We start from the raw sequence: 23,384 nt of genomic DNA, 5'->3' as shown, positions 1-23,384 counted from the left end.
ACCAGAGTTTTGTACAGCTACAACATGACCTCATGGCTCCAAAACTCAATCCCTCTACCAATAAAAGCTAACACACCGTACGTCTTCTTAACAACCATCTCAACCTGGATGGCAACTTTCAGGGATCTATGTACATGGACACCAAGATCTCTCTGCTCATCCACACTACCAAGAATCTTACCATTAGCCCAGTACTCTGTCTTCCTGTTATTCCTACCAAAATGAATCACCTCACACTTTTCTGCATTAAACTCCATTTGCCACCTCTCAGCCCAGCTCTGCAGCTTATCTACGTCCCTCTGTAACTTGTAGCATCCTTCCGCACTGTTCACAACTCCACCGACTTTAGTGTCATCTGCAAATTTACTCGCCCATCCTTCTACGCCCTCCTCCAGGTCATTTATAAAAATGACAAACAGCAGTGGCCCCAAAACAGATCCTTGTGGTACACCACTAGTAACTGGACTCTAGTCTGAACATTTCCCATCAACCACCACTTTTGACTTCTTCCAGCTAGCCAATTTCTGATCCAAACTGCTAAATCACCCTGAATCCCATGCCTCCGTATTTTCTGCAATAGCCTACCGTGGGGAACCTTATAGGCAGCACGGTAGCATGGTGGTTAGCATAAATGCTTCACAGCTCCAGGGTCCCAGGTTCGATTCCCGGCTGGGTCACTGTCTGTGCGGAGTCTGCACATCCTCCCCGTGTCTGCGTGGGTTTCCTCCGGGTGCTCCGGTTTCCTCCCACAGTCCAAAGATGTGCGGTTAGGTGGATTGGCCATGTTAAATTGCTCGTAGTGTCCTAAAAAGTAAGGTTGGGGGGGGGGGGGGGGGGTTGTTGGGTTACGGGTATAGGGTGGGTTTGAGTAGGGTGATCATGGCTCGGCACAACATCGAGGGCCGAAGGGCCTGTTCTGTGCTGTACTGTTCTATGTTCTATGTTCTAAATGCTTTACTGAAATCCATATACACCACATCAACTGCTTTACCCTCGTCCACCTGTTTGGTCACCTTCTCAAAGAACTCAATAAGGTTTGTGAGGCACGACCTACCCTTTAGAAAACCGTGTTGACTATCTCTAATCAAATTATTCCTTTCCAGATGGTTATACATCCTATCTCCTATAAGCCTTTCCAAGACTTTGCCCACAACAGAAGTGAGGCTCACTGGTCTATAGTTACCGGGGTTGTCTCAACTCCCCTTCTTGAACAAGGGGACAACATTTGCTATCCTCCAGTCTTCTGGCACTATTCCTGTGGACAAAGATGACTTAAAGATCAAAGCCAAAGGCTTAGCAATCTCCTCCCTAGCTTCCCAGAGAATCCTAGGATAAATTCCATCCGGCCCAGGGGACTTATCTATTTTCACACTTTCCAGAATTGCTAACACCTCCTCCTTATGAACCTCAAGCCCTTCTAGTCTAGTAGCCTGTATCTCAGTATTCTCCTTGACAACATTGTCTTTTTCCTGTGTGAATACTGACGAAAAATATTTATTTAGCACCTCTCCTATCTCCTCGGACTCCACGCACAACTTCCCACTACTGTCCTTGACTGGCACTACTCTTACCCTAGTCTTTCTTTTGTTCCTGAAAAATCTATAGAAAGCTTTAGGGTTATCCTTGAACCTACCTGCCAAATACTTCTCATGTCCCCTCCTGGCTCTTCTTAGCTCTCTCTTTAGGTCCTTCCTAGCTAACTTGTACTTCTCGAGTGCCCTAACTGAACCTTCACACCTCATCTTTACATAAGCCTCCTTCTTCCTCTTGACAAGTGTTTCAACTACTTTAGTAAACCACGGTTCCCTCGCTCGACCACTTCCTCCCTGCCTGACAGGCACATACTTATCAAGGACATGCAGTAGCTGTTCCTTGAACATGCTCCACATTTCCATTGTGCCCATCCCCTGCAGTTTCCCTCTCCAGCTGATGCATCTTAAGTCTTGCCTCATCGCATCATAATTGCCTTTCCCCCAGCTATAACTCTTGCCCTGCGGTATATACCTATCCCTTTCCATCACTAAAGTAAACGTAATCGAATTGTGGTCACTATCACCAAAATGCTCACCTACCTCCAAATCTAACACCTGTCCTGGTTCATTACCCAGTACTAAATCCAATATGGCCTCGCCTCTCGTTGGCCTATCTACATACTGTGTCAGGAAACCCTCCTGCACACATTGGACAAAAACGGACCCATATAAAGTACTCGAACTATAGTGTTTCCAGTCAATATTTGGAAAGTTAAAGTCCCCCATAACAACTACCCTGTTACTTTCGCTCCTATTCAGAATCATCTTTGCAATCCTTTCCTCTACATCTCTGGAACTTTTGGGAGGCCTATAGAAAACCCCTAACAGGGTGACCTCTCCTCTCCTGTTTCTTAACTCAGCCCATACTACCTCAGTAGACGAGTCCTCATTAAACGTCCTTTCTCTCACCATAATACTGTCCTTGACTAACAATGCCACCCCTCCCCCTCTCTTACCACCTTCCCTGAGCTTACTGAAATATCTAAACCCCGGAACCTGCAACAACCATTCCTCGCCCTGCTCTATCCATGTCTCCGAAATGGCCACAAAATCGAAGTCCCATGTACAAACCCATGCCGCAAGTTCACCCACCTTATTCCGGATGCTCCTGGCATTGAAGAAGACACACTTTAAACCACCTTCCTGCCTGCCGGTACATTCCTGCAACTTTGAAACCTTACTCATGACCTCAGTACTCTCAACCTCCTGTATACTGGAGCTAAAATTCAGGTTCCCAATCCCCTGCTGAACTAGTTTAAACCCCCCTGAACAGCATTAGCAAATTTCCCCCCAGGGTACCCCCCCCCCCCCCACTCCCCCGACAGTGGATCCTTGTACTGACTGCTTCCTCCAAGCACCTCTCACTGTCACCCATCTATCTTGATTCTTCGGAGTAACTACATCCCTCAAGCTTCTATCTATGACCACCTCTGCCTCCCGAATGATCCGAAGTTTATCCAGCTCCAGCTCCAGTTCCCTAACACGGTTTCTGAGGAGCTGGAGATGGGTGCACTTCCCACAGGTGAAATCAGCAGGGACACTGACGGTGACCCTCACCTCAAACATTCTGCAGGAGGAACATTGCACTGCCTTCCCTGCCATCCCCTCTAGATACAAACAAGAAAAAGAAAGAACGAGCTTATCTGTTATTCACTCTACCCCTTAGGTTAGAGGAGGTGGAAGGGTGGGGGACATTACAAGTGTGTTTTCTGTAATGCTTTCTGTATTTGGATTTACAGTCTGCCTCGCAATCGACATCCAAATTAGGGGTTCCCAGAGCTGGGCATGAGCATCGGGAACCACCTCATCCCCTACAACACTCACGCACAGGTAAAAAACCAGCTGCCATTGTTCTGAAATTGAAGTCTACAGTGATTGTGTATGTTTGTCTTCAGCTTTGGGATGTGTGTGGTGGGGGTGACTGTGAGGGGGCGACTGGGTGGAGCGTTGGTGGGCTGGGGGAGTGGGTGGGGGTGGGCGTTGCCTTGTAAGTGTTGAGTTGTGCAGAGCTTTGGTCTCACCCCATCCTGAGGAACTGTGTCCAGCACCGGCCACCCCAGCTCACTACAGGTATATTACCCCTGTAGCAGATGCAATGTATATTCACCATGTAGGTGCAACGAGGAAGAGGATGGTTTGTGTTGCTGGAGTTGTATCAATCACTGGTAAGACAGCAAGCGGTGTATTGTGTACAGTTTTGGCCTTCATACCCAAAGAAGGGCAAAGTTGCCACAGAGGGAGTGCAACAAAAGGTTCATCAGACTGATTTCTGGGTTGGTGAGAGAGATCGAGGAGACCGGGCCTTTATTCGCTCGCATTTAGAAGAATGAAGTGTAATTTCATTGAAACATACAGAATTCCTGCAGGGCGGGACAGCATAGATGCAGGAGGGATGTTTCCCCTGACTAGGGTGAGTGTGGAGCCAGGAGACACAGCCTCAGAATAAGGGACAGGCCATTTAGGACTGAGATGAGGAGGAATTTCCTCATTCAGTGGTTGGCGTATCTTTGGAATTGTCTTTGAAATGCTCTCAGGTCAATCAAACACCATTTCCCTTGCATAAATCCATGCTGACTCTGACCAGTTCTACCACTACTTTCCAAATGCCCAGTTATCGCATCCTTTAATAATAATCACTTATTGTCACAAGTCGGCGTCAAGTGAAGTAACTGCGAAAAGCCCCTAGTCGCCACATTCCAGCGCCTGTTCGGGGAGGCCGGTACGGGAATTGAACCCGCGCTGCTGGCCTTGTTCTGCATTACAAGCCAGCTGATTAGCCCACTGTGCTAAACCAGCCCCAGATTTATAATAGATTCCAGCATTTTCCCTGCTGCTGAACAGATCTGTGGTCTCTTGTTTTCTCTCTCCCTCCTTCCTTAAACCGTGGGTTACATTTGCTACCTTCCAATCTGCAGGCACTGTTCCAGAATCAATAGAATTTTGAAAGATGACATCCACCGCTGTCAACACTCTAGAATGTAGATTGTGTTTCAGTCCCATTATTTTCTCCAGCACTACTTTTTTTTACTGATACTAATTTCTTTCAAGCCCTCAATCTCACAAGTCCCTTGGATCCCGAATACTTCAGGGAGGTCTTTTGTGTCTTCCTCCGTGAAGGCAGAAAACAGAATGGGTGGGATTCTGCTGTAATCGGCGGGGTGGGCAACTCTGGCGGGACGGAGTGGTGTGAACCACTCTGACGTTGAGCCGCCCCAAAGGTGTGGAATCTTCCGCACCTTCAGAGGCTAGGCCCGCCCCGGAGTGGTTTGCGCCCCGCCGGCCGGCGGGAAAAGGGCTTGGCGCCACACCAACCAGCGCTGAAAAGCCTCCGCCGGCCAGCGCGAGTTGGCCCATGCGCGGGGGCGCCAACGTGTGCTGGCATTATCCCCACGCATGCGCAGAGGGCTTCGTTTCCGCACCGGCAATGGCGGACAGCTACAGCCGCCGGTGCAGAACAATAGAGTGACAGGCCCGCCATCGGACCGCTGGGTCCCAATCGCGGGCCAGGCCACTGTGGGGGCACCTCCGCCAGCTCCCCACACGCCCCCCCCCCCAAGAACCCCGGACGCCGCCCCCCGCTGCCAGGTCCCGCCGGTAAGGGACCTACTCTAAGTTACGCCAGCGGGACTGGCAAAGAACGGGTGGGACTTCGGCCCACTGCGGGCCGGAGAATTCGGGCAGCCCCGGGGCCCATTGAGTCGCGCCAGACCCCGCCATTCTCCAAGGCGAGCAGCGCAATTCACGCCGGGCCGATTTCTGCGGGGCCGGAGAATTTGGAGGACGGCGGGATTCACGCCGACCCCCCCCCCCCGGCGATTCTCCCACCCGGCGGGGGGGGGGGGGGTCGGAGAATCCCGCCCAATATTTGTTTAATTTCTCTGCCGTTTCCTTATTCCCCATGATAGGTTCTCCTGTCTGCCTGTAATGGGCCACATTTGTATTTATTAACATTTTCCTTTTTTACATAACCATAGAAGCTTTTACTGTCTGTTTTTATGTTTCTCGTTAGTTTTCTTTGATATTTTATTTTCTTCGTGTTCCTTCAGCAATTTCCTGGTTAACCTTTGCTCAATTTTATGATGCTCCCAATCCTCAAGCTTACTACTTTTTTGGCAACTTTCTCAGCCTCTTCCTTTGATCTGTAGAATCTTTAATTTCTCTTGTTAGCCATGGTTAGAATACTCCTCTTGTGCCCAAAAGGAACGTAGTTTGTTGCAAACCATGTATTAATTCTTTAAATGGTAGCCATTGCCTGTCCACCATCATACCTTTTGATGTCATTGACCAATTTACCTCTCAATCCCGCCTCTCTAAGCTTCATAATTTCCCTTGTTTAGATTGGATTGGATTTGTTTATTGTCACGTGTACAGTGAAAAGTATTTTTCTGCGAGCAGCTCAACAGATCATTAAGTACATGGGAAGAAAAGGGAATAAAAGAAAATACATAATAGGGCAACTCGAGGTGTACAATGTAATTCCATAAGCACCGGCATCGGGTGAAGCATACAGGGGTTAATGAGTGTTAATGAGGTCAGTCCATAGGGTCATTTAGGAGTCTGGTGACAGCGGGGAAGAAGCTGTTTTTGAGTCTGTTTGTGCGTGTTCTCAGACTTCTGTATCTCCTGTCTGATGGAAGAAGTTGGAAGAGTGAGTAAGCCGGGTGGGAGGAGTCTTTGATTATGCTGCCCGCTTTCCCCAGGCAGCGGGAGGTGTAGATGGAGTCAATGGATGGGAGGTGGGTTTGTGTGATGGACTGGGCTGTGTTCACGACTCTCTGAAGTTCCTTGCGGTCCTGGGCCGAGCAGTTGCCATACTAGGCTGTGATGCAGCCCGATAGGATGCTCTCTATAGTGCATCTGTAAAAGTTGGTAAGGGTTAATGTGGACATGCCGAATTTCCTTAGTTTCCTGAGGAAGTATAGGCGCTGTTATGCTTTCTTGGTGATAGCGTCGACGTGGGTGGACCAGGACAGATTTTTGGAGATGTGCACCCCTAGGAATTTGAAACTACTACACAACACGCAGTCGTGTGTGTACAGGGAGTAGGGGGCGAGGTACACAGCCTTGCCGGGCCCCAGTATTGAGGACCATTGTGGAGGAGGTGTTGATGTTCATTCTTACTGTTTAAAGACACTGGGCTGAATTCTCCGTAGATCGACGTCAAAATTGTGATTGGCGATCGGGCGGAAAATGGATTCCAACGCCAGCTTCGGGGCGGGGTCCTCGGCGGCGTGAGGCAGCAGTGCCAACCACTGCACCAGCGTGCCGCCCCCACCCTGTTCCTTCCTGCCGCACTGATAATCCTTTCCCCCCCTTTGCCATCCTGCTCTCTTACCCTCTTTTGCTCACTACATTTTCCCGCACCCCCACTATTTAGTTTGAAGCCCTTTCAGCTGCCCCGCGTTGTGCTGGTCATCTAATCAAAGTGTTGAAAATGATTCAAGGGGCAGCAGGTGGGATAGATAAAGGGAATCAAATTAATCTGTTGGGCAAGTTCGGGCTGAAGAGGCAGCGCCTCAACATTAAGCCAGGCTGTCCTCAGGCGATAGTGGGACGCAGGTCTTCACAAAAGGGGGGGGGGGGGAAATCTGCAACTTCAAGCCGGAGGTTGGTAGGGGTTTGTTTGGGGTTGGTGTAAGAGGCCAACGGTGAATGGACGCAGAGGGAGAAAGGGCAGACAGCGTTAGAAAATGCACCTTACTGCCTGGTGGACAACCTGCCTCCTGACCAGCGAATCAAATGATTCCCCCTGATGTGCCATCAATTGCACGAGAGACGAGTTGCTTTACAAAAGTTAGGCTTTAATAAACTAGAACTTAGCCCTGCGGTTGTCTACAATAAAATGGACGACCACCGGGCGTTTGACTATTTATACCTCGACAAGGAGGCGTGGTTAACTCAGCCTCTCGACCAATCGGTCGAGAGGCACATGACCGACCAGGGCCAATGGTAAGCCGGTGTTCTGCCCAAATGGCAGACAGGTATGCAAATCATATCACCACACCCCCTTCAAAGCGGAAGGCAAGCTTTCCTGTGGGATTAGTGTGAATGATGAGAAGGGGAGAGAGTTTTCAGTGAGAATTATGAACACCCACACGGATAATTGCTGAGGTAAACTTGTGCAATATTGTTTGGTCGGCGGTGGGGTGATGTCATTGAATTGACAGGAAACCGCAACAAGAAGGAAATGGGAGGATGACCTGGGGATGGAGATAGGGTGGGGACTCTGGAGCGAAGCACTGCATAGGGTCAACTCCACCTCCACGTGCGCAAGGCTCAGCCTGACGCAACTAAAAGTGGTACATAGAGCCCACTTAACAAGAAACCGTATGAGTAGGTTCTTCCCGGAGGTGGAGGACAGATGTGAACGGTGCCAAGGAGGCCCGGCCAACCACGCCCACATGTTCTGGTCTTGCCCCAGACTTGTGGAGTACTGGCCAGCCTTCTTCGAGGCTATGTCCAAAGTGGTGGGGGTGAGGGTGGAGCCATGCCCGATAGTGGCGGTCTTCGGGGTTTCAGACCAACCAGATCTATTCCTGGGGAGGAGGGCGGACGCCCTTGCCTTTGCCTCCCTGATCGCCCGCCGTAGAATCCTGTTTGGCTGGCGGTCAGCAGCACCGCCCAGAGCTGCAGACTGGCTGTCCGACCTCTCGGAATCTCTCCAAATGGAGAAAATCAAATTCGCCATCCGAGGGTCGGACGACTGCTTCCACAGAACGTGGGAGCCATTCATGCAATTGTTCCGGGACCTGTTTGTGGCCAACATACAAGAGGAAGAATAGTCGGGTGGCCAAGAAGCAGGGGAAAATGGACAGGAATCGGGGGAAGGTAGCTGGGGGGGGGGCTACGGGTTCGTTACGGGGGTTTGATGGCTAGCTAAGGCCCAAAACCAAACTAAATAAATGCCAATAAACATGTGCCTCGGCCATATTGGGGAATGTAAAATATGTATGCTGGCTAAAGGGGGGAGGCCACAGTTATTATTACGAAGGTGCTTACCTGTAAATATATATGTTAATTTTTGTGTGTTTTTTTTTCTCTCTCTCTAACAATTTGTAATTTGTTCAATATAAAACATGAAAACTGAATAAAAAACATTTATAATGAATTGACAGGAAACTTGAACGAGTCAGTAATAAACTCAGAGCTGGAAACCCGAAGCTTCCTGTGAAAGTTGAGGTATGGGTGTAGCAGCCTCTTGCACTCACTGATGGACAACGCGCAGCATTGGGCTCCCTCTGGTGGAGCTTCTGGGTGCCTCAGTAAGTGGCGGCGGCGGCGTGATGCTCACTCAGAGAGTCTGAGTTGCTGTGGCAACGTGCACCTTTACAGCAGTCTGGAGCTCTGGATAGTGATGGCAGCGGCTTAGTCCTTCTTCCCACCACAGGGCTGATTTTTCCCACTCTCACCATCCGCCATTGGCCTGTCTTGGAAGGAACTGCAGGTTATGAATGTACCTTGGTTGAGCAGCACGGTGGCGCAGTGGGTTATCATAGATTATCATAGAATTTACAGTGCAGAAGGAGGCCATTCGGCCCATCGAGTCTGCATCGGCTCTTGGAAAGAGCACCCGACCCAAGGTCAACACCTCCACCCTATCCCCATAACCCAGTAACCATACCCAACACTAAGGGCAATTTTGGACACTAAGGGCAATTTATCACGGCCAATCCACCGAACCTGCACATCTTTGGACTGTGGGAGGAAACCGGAGCACCCGGAGGAAACCCGCGCAGACACGGGGAGGATGTGCAGACTCCGCACAGACAGTGGCCCAAGCCGGAATCGAACCTGGGACCCTGGAGCTGTGAAGCAATTGTGTTATCCACAATGCTACCGTGCTGCCCTCTGGAGGTTAGCCCTGCTGCCTCACGGCACTGAGGTCCCAGGTTCGATCCCAGCTCTGGGCCACTGTCGGTGTGGAGTTTGCATGTTTTCCCCGTGTTTGCGGGGGTTTCGCCCCCACAACCCAAAAGATGAGCAGGGTAGGTGGATCGGCCATGCTAAATTGCCCCTTAATTAGTAAAAATGAATTGGGTACTCTAAATTTTTTTTAAAAGGGGAAAGTAAATGAGTGTACTTTGGTTGACCATCAGGTTCTGGGCTGGATTGAAACCCGGAGCGCCTGGCCCCAAGGCGGGGTGCTACCTCCCGCGTCGCCAGATCTCCTCACTGTCTGGGAGAATCTGAGCTAAGCAGCCCAGATACACATCAGTTTCCAGTCTCTGCTCAGTTAGCTGATCTCAGACTGGGCAAGAGTGTAGGTGCTCAAACTAACCTCAGGAATAAGCCAAGGAGATTCAGTTAGGGTCCTCATTCCTTCACTCCATCTCCACTGATGCCTCGTGAAAATGCATTCCCAAACCTTCTAGACTCTTGGACCCTCCAAATTGAGCTTAACACAGAAAAGTATGAGGTGATTCATTTTGGTAGGAATAACAGGAAGACAGAGTAATGGGCTAATGGTAAGATTCTTGATAGTGTGGACGAGCAGAGAGATCTTGGTGTCCATGTCCATAGATCCCTGAAAGGTGCCACCCAGGTTGAGAGGGTTGTTAAGAAGGCGTACGGTGTGTTAGCTTTTATTGGTGGAGGGGTTGAGTTTCGGAGCCATGAGGTCATGTTGCAGTTGTACAAAACTCTGGTGCGGCCGCATTTGGAGTATTGCGTGCAGTTCTGGTCGCCGCATTATAGGAAGGATGTGGAAGCATTGGAAAGGGTACAGAGGAGATTTACAAGGATGTTGCCTGGTATGGAGGGAAGGTCTTACGAGGGAAGGCTGAGGGACTTGAGACTGTTTTCGTCAGAGAGAAGGTTAAGAGGTGACTTAATTGAGGCATACAAGATGATCAGAGGATCAGATAGGGTGGACAGTGAGAGCCTTTTTCCTCGGATGGTGATGGCTAGCACGAGGGGACATAGCTTTAAATTGAGGGGAGATAGATATAGGACAGATGTCAGAGGTAGGTTCTTTACTCAGAGAGTAGTAAGGGCGTGGAATGCCCTGCCTGCAACAGTAGTGGACTCGGCAACACTAAGGGCATTTAAATGGTCATTGGATAGGCATATGGACGATAAGGGAATAGTGTAGATGGGCTTTAGAGGGGTTTCACAGATCGGCGCAACATCGAGGGCCGAAGGGCCTGTACTGCGCTGTAATGCTCTATGTTCTAAGACTGCTTCCTGCAACAGGCTGGTGGACTCAATGATCTAAATTTTCTCGCATTGAGTATCTCTCTCTCCACCTCCCCCCCCCCCCCCCCCTCAACCCCCCCCCCCCCCCCCCCCCCCCCCTGCTCCCACTCAGCTCTGTAAGCCTCCAGCTCAGTGTTTGTGACTTTCAGTTTTGGACCCCTTATCTAAGTAAAGATATCCCGGCATTGGAAGCCGTCCAGAGACGGTTCACTGGGCATTCGAGAGTAGATGCTGAGAGGTTGTTTCCCCTTGTGGGAGAGTCTGGGGCCAGAAGGCAAAATCTCAGAGTAACGGGGTTGTCCATTTCAGACAGAGATGAGGAGGAATTTCTTTTCTTTAGGCTAGTGAATCTGTGGAATTCTTTACCGCAGAGAGCTGTAGAGGCCGGGTCATTAAATATGTTCAAGGCTGAGAGAGACAGATTTTTAATCGGTCAGGGAATCGAGGGCTATGCGGATGAGGCGGGAAAGTGGAGTCGAGGATTTTCGGATTAGTCATGACCTCACTGAATGGCAGAGCAGACTCGATGGGCCGAAAGGCCCAATTCTGCTCCTGGGTCTTATGGTCCTATGGTTTTTCTTTTGCTGTTGACTGCAGTAGAGAACTCCAAGAGTTAGGGGCTGGTTTAGCACAGTGGGCTAAGAGCTGGCTTGTACTGCAGAACAAGGCCAGCAGCGCGGGTTCAATTCCCGTACCGGCCTCCCCGAACAGGCGCCAGAATGTGGTGACTAGGGGCTTTTCACAGTAACTTCATCGAAGCCTACTTGTGATAATAAGCGATTTTCATTCATTCATTGGATTTCCTTCCTCGATATCTCTCACATTTCTCAATATGTGGAGATAATGGAGTTTGACTCTAAAAAAAAGATCAATGTCTACCAGCCAATGGTGGTTACATCATTTCTCCTGGATTGTGAGGAATGGACAACCTACCAGTGTTACCCAAAGCAACTAGATACAATCCCCTTTTGCTGCTAAAGATCCATCTGCGACATCAAATGGCAGAACAAAATCCTCAACACAGAGATTCTTGCAGAGCTGCAAATCATGATTTGCTTTGACGTGACATATGAGATGCCAAGAGGCTGATCGGAGTAAGGATGCCTACTGCAGTTGTATAGATCCTTGGTGAGACTGCGCCTGGAGAGTTGCACACAGTTTTGATCTCTTTCCCGAAGAAAATATATTGCAGCATGGTGGCACAGTGGTTAGCACCGCTGTCACACAGCGCCAGGGACCCAGGTTCGACTCCGGCCTTGGGTGGCTGTCTTTGTGGTGTTTGCACTTTCTCTCCGTGTGTGCGTGGGTTTCCTCCGGGAGCTCCGGCTTCCTCCCACAGTCCAAAGATATGCAGGTTAGGTGGATTGGCCATGATAAATTGCCCCTTAGTGTCCAAAGATTAACTGGGGTTACAATGTTGCGGAGGGGTAGGGCCTCGGTAGGGGGCTCTTTCAGAGGGTTGGTGCAGACTCGATGGGCTGAATGGCCTCCTTCTGCACTGTAGGGATTCTATGATTCTATGAAATTTGCCGGAAAATGAATGCAAGAAAGGTCCATTAAACCAATTCCTGTGATGGAAGGGCTGTCTTATGAAGAAAGCTTGACTAGATTGGACCTTTATTCTCTGGAGATTAGAAGAATGAGAGGTGATCTCATTCAGACGTACAAAATTCTTACAGGCCTTGACTGGGTGGATGCAGGAAGGATGTTTCCCCTGGCTGAGGGGCTAGAACCAGGGAAAACAATCTCAGGGTAAGAGGTTGGCCATTGAGGACTGAGATGAGGAGGAGTTTCTTCACTCAGGGGGTTGTGAATCTTTGGAATTCTCCACACGGAGGATTGTGGAAGCTCAATCGTTAAGCATCTCCAGAACAGAGATTGATAGATTTCTACATTTAAAATTTAAAGGAAAAGGGCATAGTACAGGAAAAATGGTGTTGAAGAAGATCAACCATAATCTCATTGAATGGTGCAGCAAGCTCGAAGGGCTGAATGGCCTACCCCTCCTATTTCTTATGTTCATATGACACCAACCTAGACTACTAAGGACTCTTTTGCATAACACTCCTCTGTCTAAGCGACAGGAGAATCCATCTTCGGTCTTCAGTCCGCATGTTATATTTTTATATATTTCCGTTGATTTGATTTGATTTGATTTATTGCCACCAAAGTACAGTGAAAAGTATTTTTCTGCGGCCGAGGAATGTACACAGTACGTACATCATAGACAAAAGAATAATCAACAGGGAACATTGACAAATGGTACATTGACAAACAGTGATTGGTTACAGTGCAGAACAAGGGGCCAAACAAAGCAAATACATGAGCAAGAGCAGCATAGGGCATCGTGAATAGTGTTCTTACAGGGAACAGATCAGTCCGAGGGGGAGTCGTTGAGGAGTCTCGTAGCTGTGGGTAAGAAGCTGTTCTTTTTTCTGGATGTGCGGATCTTCAGACTTCTGTACCTTCTGCTGGATGGAAGAGTCTAGAAGAGGGCAATGCGTGGGTGGGAGGGGTCTCTGATAATGCTGAGGCAGCGAGACGTGTATACAGAATCAGTGTGGGGGTGGTAAGTTTGTGTGATGTGTGACTCAAAGCAAGACAGAGATGATGCTCGCTTCTAAGTGAGCAGGAACTATGGGGGCGATTCTCTGATATTGAGGCCAAGTGTTCGGGCCATCATGAATGCCGTCGCGTTTCATGACGACACGAACAGGGCCCGGGCACGACCTATTCTGGCTCACATGGGGCCAGCATGGCGCTGGAGCGGTTCACGCTGCTTCCAGCCTCCTTACACGGTGCCAAATGGGCGCCGTGCCAACCCGCGCATGCATAGTTGGGGCAGCTCAATCCTGCGCATGCGCAGTTGGGCCGCGCCATCCTGCGCATGCGCGGGGAACTTCTTACGCACGCCGGCCCGGGCCCAACATGGGGTCGGTGTTCAGGAGCCGGCTGCGCCAGGAAGTAGAGCCGGGGGGGGGGGGGGGGGGGGGGGGAAGAGGCTGGCCTGCTTCTAGCTCTTTCTCTGGTGTCTGTTTACTTACCTCTGAGTCAACACCCAAGCTTAACCAGTCAAGCACAGTGAGTATAGATCAATTAGCAGACTCAGATAATCAAACGCATAACAACTGAGCACTAATCTACCTATTCTGTAGATCAGTTAGCCTAACATCAGTAATCAGGAAAATGCTGGAGTCTATTATAAAGGGTGCAATAACAGGACATTTAGAAAATATCAATGTGATTAGACATGGAAAAGAAAATCATGTTTGATAGACCCACTGGAGTTTTGTGAGGCTGTAACAAGGAGAATAGATAAGGGAGAACCAGAGGATGTGGTGTATTTGGATTGTCGGAAAGCTATGAGCAGAGCCCGATTCATCTATCACCAGCTCTATGTCATCTCCACCCTCCCCCCTCCCCCCACCACACCCACCCCCGACTGCACCCCCACACTGCACCTCAGGCCATAAGTGGTACAACTCTAGAGTTTGGGGCAGAAGCAGAGGGCACATGTGGAGGGAGTTTGAGTGGGTAAATGCAGCCCTGCACTCATTGAGCTCGGTCCTGAAGATTGTGCAGTTGTAAAGCATAAACGTTTCCATGACAAAACTGTAATCCCTTTGGGTACGAGGCCCTGAATTTTGTTTTATTCATTCAAGGGCTGTTGGCGTCGCTGGCTAGACCATTATTTATTGTCTATCCCCAGTTGCCCTTGAGAAGGTGGTGGTGAGCTGCCTTCTTGAACCTCTGCGGGTCCACGAGGTGTAGGTACACCCACTGTGCTATTAGGGAGGGAGTTCCAGGATTTCTTTTTTTTATAAATGTTTTTTATTGAGTTTTCATATTTTATATATGACAAATTACAAATTATTAGAGAGAAAAAAAGAAAACACAAAAATTTAACATGTATATTTACAGGTAAGCATCTTCATAACAACAATTGTGGCCGCCCCCTTTAGCCGGCATACATATTTTACATTCTAGTTCCAGGATTTTAACCCAGCGACAGTAAAGGATCGGAGATATATTTCCAAGTCAGGATAGTGAGCAGCTTGGAGGGGAACTTGCAGTTGGCACTGAGCTCAGTTGGGAACAATGGACTCTGTAGCTCTGTAGGGTACAGCAGTGTTTTAATTTATTTATCTTACTGTTGTCAATTTAACCTCTTCAGTGTTCACGGTGAACGGGTGGCCGTGTGTGTTTCCCTTCCGGTTTTCTGGCAAGCTGCATCGGACCTGTATATCGATCAAAGATACAAATAAGAAATGGTGAGTTCTGCTCTACCCACTGACTATGTGTCCATTCTCCTCCAACACTAAGAAGATGGCCAGGCTAAGTGGTGTGACTGAAGTGATTCACATGCAATGCGAGGGAGAGTGAAATGAGGAGCGAGCTGATTGCTCACAACATTGACTGTGAAAGCCGCCCACTCCCTCTGTGCCCAAAGTCGAAATATTTACTTTGCTTTTACCATTCAAAGTTGATGTTCCTCCTATTAATATATAAATGATGAAGCATCTTCTATAACTCGTTAGGAAATATTCAGTGTGCATTAAATGTATTTAATCTTATTCATGGGGTCATGGTTAGTAAACAAGCCTGATTCAATCTTGCGGCCCACGGATGAAGGAGGGTCACTCATGCAGCCCACTCACTGGCCCAGGTTGCCCATCACTACTCTTTTTTTTCCTTCTTTTTCTCTCTCTATAAATTTAGAGTACCCAATTTTTTTTTTTTCCCAATTAAGGGGCAATTTAGCGTGGCCAATCCACCTAACCAGCACATCTTTGGGTTGTGGGGGTGAAACCCACGCAGACATGGGGAGAATGTGCAAACTCCCCACGCGCCCATTACTACTCTAACGTCCGTGCCCACCCAGTGAATGTTAGCAAGCTGTTTAGCCAAGGGATGCTTCACAACCCAACGCACCCTCTTCTTTTTTGATTTTCACCTGCGTACCCAGCAAAGGGGAGGTCAACAGATATCCAACAGATTTGAATCTCTTCCTAAGCCCTGTGTCAGGCCTATTGTATCTCCAACTCTGGCAAATTCAGCACTATAGAACGGTTATAACACAGAAGGTGGCCATTCAGCCCATCGTGCCTGTATTCTCTGTAGAACCTCTCTGAAGAACAGCTCTGAGGAAGAGTCATACGGACGCGGAACATTCACTCTGTTTCTCTCTCCACTGATGCTGTCAGACCTGCGGAGTCATTCCAGCGTTTTCTATTTTTCAGTCTGTGCTCTCTCTCTGCAAGGGGAATTCAGCTAGTTCCAACGAACCCGCCCATTCCCCATAGCTTCCTACAGGAGATCACCCAATTCCTTTTTGAAAACCTTCACTGATTCTGCCTTCAAAACCACATCCTCATTTGAGATCCTAACCACTGGCTTGCTCAGGACTCAGTGTATAAGGGGGCTGGTTAGCCTAGTGTGTGAGTCCGAATAATGCCAACAACGAGGGTCCGACTCGCCTTCCAGCTGAGGTAGACTTGGACCGCCCCGGTCCCAAGGGTGGAAGGCAATGGAAAGCCACCATGGGCAAAAACTGCCAAGAATACAGCTCAGGATGAAGCTTCAATGGACGATAATCCACAGGCTAATGCAGTGTTCATTTAAAAACAAATATTTCACAGGATGTGCGTGTCGCTGGCTGGGCCCGCATTTATTGCCCATCCCTAATTGCCTTTGAACTGAGTGGCTTGCTAGGCCATTTTCAGTGGATATTTTAAGTCAACCACATTTCTGTGGCTCTGGGGTCACATGTAGGCCAGACCGGGTAAGCATGAGAGATTTCCTTCCCTAAGGGGCATTTTTGACAATCGTCTATGGTTTCAGCGTCATCACTGGACTTATAATTCTAGATACTTTTATTGAATTCAAATCCCACCAGCTGCCATGGTGGGATTTGAACTCGGGTCGGACAGAGCATGACCTTGGGTTTCTGGATTACTCATCCAGTGACATTACCGCTGACACCACCTCCACTCTCAGAAAACAATTTTCATAAGAGCAGAAGAAATTGGAGTTGGTGTACGGCATACTGTCCCCTCGACGTTGCTCCACGATCGGTTGAGGCCTCAGCTAATCTTCCACCTAAACTCCACTTTACCATCCTATACCCCGTGCTCAGAATCGAGCAATCTGAGCCTTAAATATACTCAAATGACTGAGGGTACAGTGTCATGTCAAGTAGAGAATTCCAAAGATTCACAAGCCTCTGAGTGAAGAAATTTCTCCTCATCTCAATCCGAAATGATCGACTCATTAGCCTGAGACTCTGTCTAGTTCTAGACTTTCCATCTGTAATTCTTCTAAACTGCAGAGAATTTAGGCCAAACCTTAAAAATTCACTCCCTCCACCATCGACGTACAGCGGCAGCAGTGTACACCATCTACAAGATGCCTAGCCCCCTTTGATAGCATCTCCCAAACCTTTGACCAGCTTCTCCAGGGCAATTTGGGATGGGCAATAAATTCAGGCCGAGCCAACGATGCCCACAGCCCATGAACGAATATATATATATTTTTAATTCCCCTGAGAAGGTGGTGGTGAGCTGCCTTCTTGAACCGCTGCAGTCCATGTGGTGTAGGTACTCCCACGGTGATGTTAGGGAGGGAATTACAGGGTTTTGACCAGCGACGCTAAAGGAACAACGATCTAGTTCCAAGTCAGGATGGTGAGTGACTTGGAGAGGAACTTCCATCTGGTGGTGTTCCCTTGTATCTGCTGCCCTTGTCCTTCTAGATCCAGGTGGCAGCGGTTGTGGATTTGGAAGGTGTTGCCTCAAGAGCCTTGTTGAGTTTTGTGGATTAGAAATTGACGATCAGTGCCACCTTGCCAGTGCCAATCGAATCCCTCGAATGAATAAGTTAAAAACAGTTAAAAAAATTCTGTCCCATCTCAACACCTTTCTACCTTCTTTCTCCCTGACACTTTGATTTCTGTTACAGGTGCTCCATCACTCCTAATTTCGATAAGGATGGGGCAAGGGACTATTGCGAAGAGATCGAGCCATTAACACATGGTACATTGCCTTACTTGTTTGAAAAACAAGATGACCTTGACAGAAAATTATGAGCCCAAATCACGTCACGAGAGTTTGAGATTAATTTAAATGTGAAGCTGTCAGATTAGTGCAAAATCTCTCCTGCTTCACTAATTTTCCTTGGGGAAGGAAATCTATCCTTACCCAGTCTAGCCTACACGTGACTCCAGTCCCATAACAACAAGGTTGACTCTTAACCCCAATGCAGCAAATGGACCCGCGCATCAGTCAATTGTATCAAATCGCAACAGTGCAGTTCTTCAGCAAGAAGTCTCGCTACCAACTCAGGGCAATTAGGGAGGGGCAACAAATAAATGCCAGTCTTGCCAGTGGATTCCATATCCTGAGAATGGATGTAGAAAGATCGTCATTTCAAATTACGGCAAGACAGTGATATAGAGAGCGAAACGTCAAAATTATTGAGAAGTCACTTTGAAAGATTATGGGAGAAGCATATATATATATATATATAGAGGCATAAATAAGCATATATACCCTTAGCAAAGAAATGTAACAAATAAGGCATTGGGTTTATTCGAAGGGCAATTCACCGCCCTGACACCAGACAGAAGGAACTGCCTTCCCTGGTATTGCCAGCTCTTCCCCCTTTTCCGATGCAGATGCCAGTGGTTTGCCTTCGTTACCCACTTCCAGAAGGTGGGCATCTTCCTAAACCGCTGCAATGTAGGTACACCAACGGCGCGGGTAGGAAGAGAGTTTGACCCAGAGACAACGAATGTGTGAGTCAGATGATTTTGAGGGGAGTTTGAAGACGATGGCTTTTTCCCCACCCACCTGCTGCATTTGGGATTGTTTAACAGATTTCCCCTGGGAATCCCCAAACCTTTCGGAGTGTCGGAGGGTATCGATGGATTTCATAGATTCCTCCTAAAATCTTACATAAAGAATGAGCAATGGGGGAAGGCGCGAGAGGGAACCCGCTGAAAGTGTCAATATCTTCAGTAGAGGGAGAAAGGGAGAAAATGACATGAAATTAAAGGGCTAAAATCACCGTTACATTTTTCTACTCCGCAATATAATTTGACCCCAATGAGTTGAACCCAAATATGCCCTTTGTTTTAGAATGTGCAAGCGACGTCTATATTTATGTTAATCCTGTTTTAAGTGTAATTATATATTACTTTGACCTTTTTGTACTTGTTTAACAGATTACTGTGCAAATCAACCTTGCTGGCACGGGGCTGCCTGTATCAATATCCCCACTGAGCAATCCTATCAATGTATCTGCACGGATCAGTTCACGGGAAGGGACTGTGAGAAAGGTAGGTCACACGGACATTTTATTATTACTGGGAAGCACTGAGTCAGACCCTAGACTCTAGAATAAGCACAATAGAAACAGTTCCAGGCAGGAGGAGACATTCGGTCCATCTAGATCAGGAGTTCTCAACCTTTTTTAACCCATGGACCCCTTTTCCTCTTAATTTTTTTTTGTGGACCCCCATAGCCATTCCACAGAAAAAAAAGCTTCTTAAATGCGTGGTAAACTAATCCTAAAGTCCATCTACCTTACCGTGAGGGTTGGAAACGGATTAGCGGTATTTTCGTACGTTGCCAAACTTATTCTAATATGAAAAGTAATGAAAAAAACTTTTTACTGACTAAATTGAATTAAATTACTCTAAAAATAACCAATTCATATCAAATATACACAGTTTCTAGTGATTACTGTGTTAAAGAGAGAGAGAGAGAGAGAGAGAGAGAAAGGTGAATATTCATCATGAAAACAAACATTTTTTTCTTCTACTTGATTCTCAGTAATAACAATTGTTCTGAAGTAGAATTGCTCTATGGACCACTAAAATATCACCGTGGACCCCCAATTCGGTATTTTTTTGTGTGAACCCCCAGTAATGTTACATGGACCCCCAGGGTCCATGTGGACCCCGGTTGAGAACCACTGATCTAGATCACCTATCAACATTGTTTGGATACCGAAAATCTTGAATGATTGGGGAGAAGCTGCAGTTCTTCTGGAAGCTGTGATAATTGGTATAGCAGAGCAGAATCAAAAGATTAAATTCCCTCCTCCCAACGGTAGAACAGGATGGAGTGGATGAAACTAATTAAAGTTTTGGGGCAGCAGGGTAGCATGGTGGTTAGCATCAATGCTTCACAGCTCCAGGGTCCCAGGTTCGATTCCCGGCTGGGTCACTGTCTGTGTGGAGTCTGCACGTCCTCCTCTTGTGTGCGTGGGTTTCCTCCGGGTGCTCCGGTTTCCTCCCACAGTCCAAAGATGTGCGGGTTAGGTGGATTGGCCATGCTAAATTGCCCGTAGTGTCCTAAAAAGTAAGGTTAAGGGGGGGTTGTTGGGTTACGGGTATAGGGTGGATATGTGGGTTTGAGTAGGGTGATCATGGCTCGGCACAACATCGAGGGCCAAAGGGCCTGTTCTGTGCTGTACTGTTCTATGTTCTATGTTTCTTGTTGCGCCACCCATTCTGGTAATATGTTCCTCCAATGGTGCACAGCACTTGGTGCTCAATTGTTAACTTCTTGTCTGTGGGTCAGAGGTTATGGGTTGGAGGTCAATCCCAGGAGTGGGATGTCACTATCTTGTCGGACACTTCAGGTGCAATGCTGAAGGGCTTCCTCTTTGCCAGAGGTACCTCCCATTGGATGAGATGTGCTTCCCTTTCAAGATCCTTCCCTCTCGCTGACATGTCCCTTCTCTTGCAGGACCTCCCTCTGATCATCTTGGCCTATCCGGCATGTGTCCCCTCCAGGGAACACCCCGGCGGAGAGCTCCGAAGATGCCACCGTCGAGGCATCACAGCTGTCACCCCCACCCTCCACCACATCGCGGTGGGTGAACATAGTGGACAGGCTTCTGGGGCACAATCTGGTGAGCACCGCACTGTTGCACATCAGGCGGAGGCAGGAACCTGCAGAGGGGGCAGCAGTCGGAGGTCTGCTGGATCCCAGTCAGTTGCTGAGCCTCTGGATCAGGTTGTCCTGGACCTGATGCAGCCAATAGGATGTGCCCACGAGATTCTGAGGGGGGTGTCTGTGACTCTGCAGCAGGTCCGTAGCTGGTTGGAGAAGTGCCAAAGGCTTCGGGGGCAGGGGATGGTGCCGGCAATGCGTGGCCCCGAGGCTAACACTGTTAGGATGGCGATCGCAGTGGAGAGCCTGGTGCATGACGACAGTAGCATGAGTGATGGTGTCCAAGGCATTGCTCAGTCAGTGATGGCCATGGTTAAGGGGCTCGGCAGCGTCTCCCATTCGCTGGGGGATGTGAGGCACTGGGGAGCAGGTCCAAGGTGGGTATTGCCAAGGTGCTCCAGTGCATGTGCCAGTCACTGAGGACCGTGTCCCAGACTCGGGTGGGCATTTCCGAGGCCCTTCCAGAGCGTGGCCCGGTCACAAGGGCAGCTGGAATGAACTCCAGTGGCCCCTGTGTCACCTGCCTCAGTCAGTCCTGGCAGCTCTCCGGTGTCTGCACCATGGTGTTAACGCCCTCAGCCATGCCCCTTTGTGACCGGGTCACAGTTCTGCCAGGAGATCTAGGAATGGTTGCCATCTCCTGAAAAGCTCCTGCACTGACCCCCTTAGGGTAAATTTCACCCTCTCCAATTTAATAAACCCCGCCATATCGTTGACCCAGGCCTCCACGCTTGGGGGCCTCGCATCCTTCCACTGAAGAAGGATCCTCCGCCGGGCTACCAGGGACGCAAAGGCCAGAACACCGGCCTCTTTCGCCTCCTGCACTCCCGGCTCCACCGCAACCCCAAATATTGCAAGTCCCCAGCCTGGATTGACCCTGGATCCTACCACCCTCGATACCGTCCTTGCTACACCCTTCCAAAACTCCCCCAGCGCTGGGCATGCCCAGAACATATGGACATGGTTTGCTGGGCCCCCAGAGCACCTAGCACACCTGTCCTTACTCCCAAAGAACCGGCTCATCCTTGTCCCGGTCATATGAGCCCTATGCAGCACCTTAAACTGTATGAGGCTAAGCCTCGCACAGGAAGAGGAGGAGTTCACCCTTTGCAGGGCATCCGCCCACGTCCCCTCCTCAATCTCCTCACCCAGCTCCTCCTCCCATTTACCTTTCAGCTCCTCCACCGAGGCCTCGTCTACCTCCTGCATCATCTGGTACACTTCCGAGACCCTCCCCTCTCCAACCCACACCCCCGAGAGCACCCTGTCCTGAACCCCACGCGGCGGCAGCAGAGGGAACCCCGCCACCTGCCGCCTGACAAACGCCCTTACCTGCATGTACCTAAAGGTGTTCCCCGGGGGGAGCCCAAACTTCCTTTCCAACTCACCCAGGCTCGCGAACTTCCCATCTATGAACAGGTCCCCCAGCCTCCTGACACCTGCCCTGTGCCAACTCAGGAACCCGCCATCAATTCTCCCCAGAACAAACCGGTGGTTCCCCCGTATCGGGGACCCCATTGAGGCCCCACCTCCCCCTGTGTCGCCTCCATTACCCCCAAATCTTGAGGGTAGCTGCCACCACCGGGCCCGAGGTATACCTCGTTGGAGGGAACGGCAGCGGCACCGTTACCAGCGCTTCCAGGCTCGTGCCCACACAGGATGCCATCTTCATCCTCTTCCATGCTGCCCCCTCCCCGTCCATTACCCACTTACGCACCATCACTGCGTTGGAAGCCCAATAATACCCACAGAGGTTGGGCAGCGCCAGCCCCCCCCCATCCCTGCCCCACTCCAGAAACACCCGTCTGACCCTCGGGGTCCCGTGCGCCCACACAAATCCCGTAATGCTCCTGTTAACCCGCCTGAAAAAGGCCTTCGGGATAAGGATGGGGAGGTACTGGAACAGGAACAGAAACCTCAGGAGCATCGGCATCTTGACTGACTGCACCCTACCCGCCAGAGACAGCGGCAGCATGTCCCACCTCTTAAACTCCTCCTCCATTTGCTCCACCAGCCTTGTGAGGTTTAGCTTATGCAAGGCCCCCCAGCTCCTGGCCACCTGAACCCCCAAGTACCTGAAGCTCCTCTCCGCCCTTTTCAGTGGGAGCCTCCCAACCCCCCCTCCTGGTCCCCCGGGTGGACCACAAACAGCTTTTCCCAAAGTTATGCTTATACCCAGAGAAATCCCTAAATTCCCGGAGAATCCCCATCACCACCGGCATTCCCTCCACCGGGTCCGCCACATACAACAAAAGGTCGTCCGCGTAGAGCGACACTCGGTGCTCCTCCCCACCCCGGACCAGCCCCCTCCAATCCCCCGACTCCCTCAGCGCCATAGCCAGGGGTTCAATTGCCAGCGCAAAAAGTAGGGGGGACAGGGGACACCCCTGCCTCGTCCCTCGATACAATAGAAAATACTCCGACCTCCTCTTATTCGTGGCCACACTTGCCATCGGGGCCTCATACAACAGCCGCACCCAACTGACAAACCCCTCCCCAAACCCGAACCTTTCCAGCACCTCCCACAAATACCCCCACTCGACCCTATCAAAGTCCTTCTCCGCATCCAGCGCCACCACTATCTCCGCCTCCCCTTCCACCGCCGGCATCATTATAACATTCAAGAGCCTCCGTATATTAGTGTTCAGCTGCCTCCCCTTCACAAACCCAGTTTGATCCTCGTGAATAACCTGCAGCA

At 49.5% G+C, this 23,384-nt stretch overlaps 1 protein-coding gene across 2 annotated transcripts in view; it reads left to right on the top strand.

The window, feature by feature from the left end:
- Nucleotides 1-23,384, top strand: part of LOC119970740 (hepatocyte growth factor activator-like) — a 107,854-nt gene that overhangs the window by 10,607 nt on the left and 73,863 nt on the right. For both annotated transcript variants that reach the window (XM_038805849.1, XM_038805848.1), the window contains exons 2-5: nucleotides 3,272-3,362; nucleotides 14,902-14,998; nucleotides 17,685-17,758; nucleotides 18,949-19,062. In XM_038805849.1, the coding sequence (XP_038661777.1) occupies nucleotides 3,272-3,362; nucleotides 14,902-14,998; nucleotides 17,685-17,758; nucleotides 18,949-19,062 (376 nt within the window). The remainder of the gene's footprint in view (nucleotides 1-3,271; nucleotides 3,363-14,901; nucleotides 14,999-17,684; nucleotides 17,759-18,948; nucleotides 19,063-23,384) is intronic.

The sequence above is a fragment of the Scyliorhinus canicula genome, chromosome 8, assembly GCF_902713615.1.
Source record: "Scyliorhinus canicula chromosome 8, sScyCan1.1, whole genome shotgun sequence".
Classification (NCBI taxonomy): domain Eukaryota; kingdom Metazoa; phylum Chordata; class Chondrichthyes; order Carcharhiniformes; family Scyliorhinidae; genus Scyliorhinus; species Scyliorhinus canicula.
Note: the sequence above shows the minus strand (reverse complement) of the source record. Positions and strands in the feature narration are given on the sequence as shown.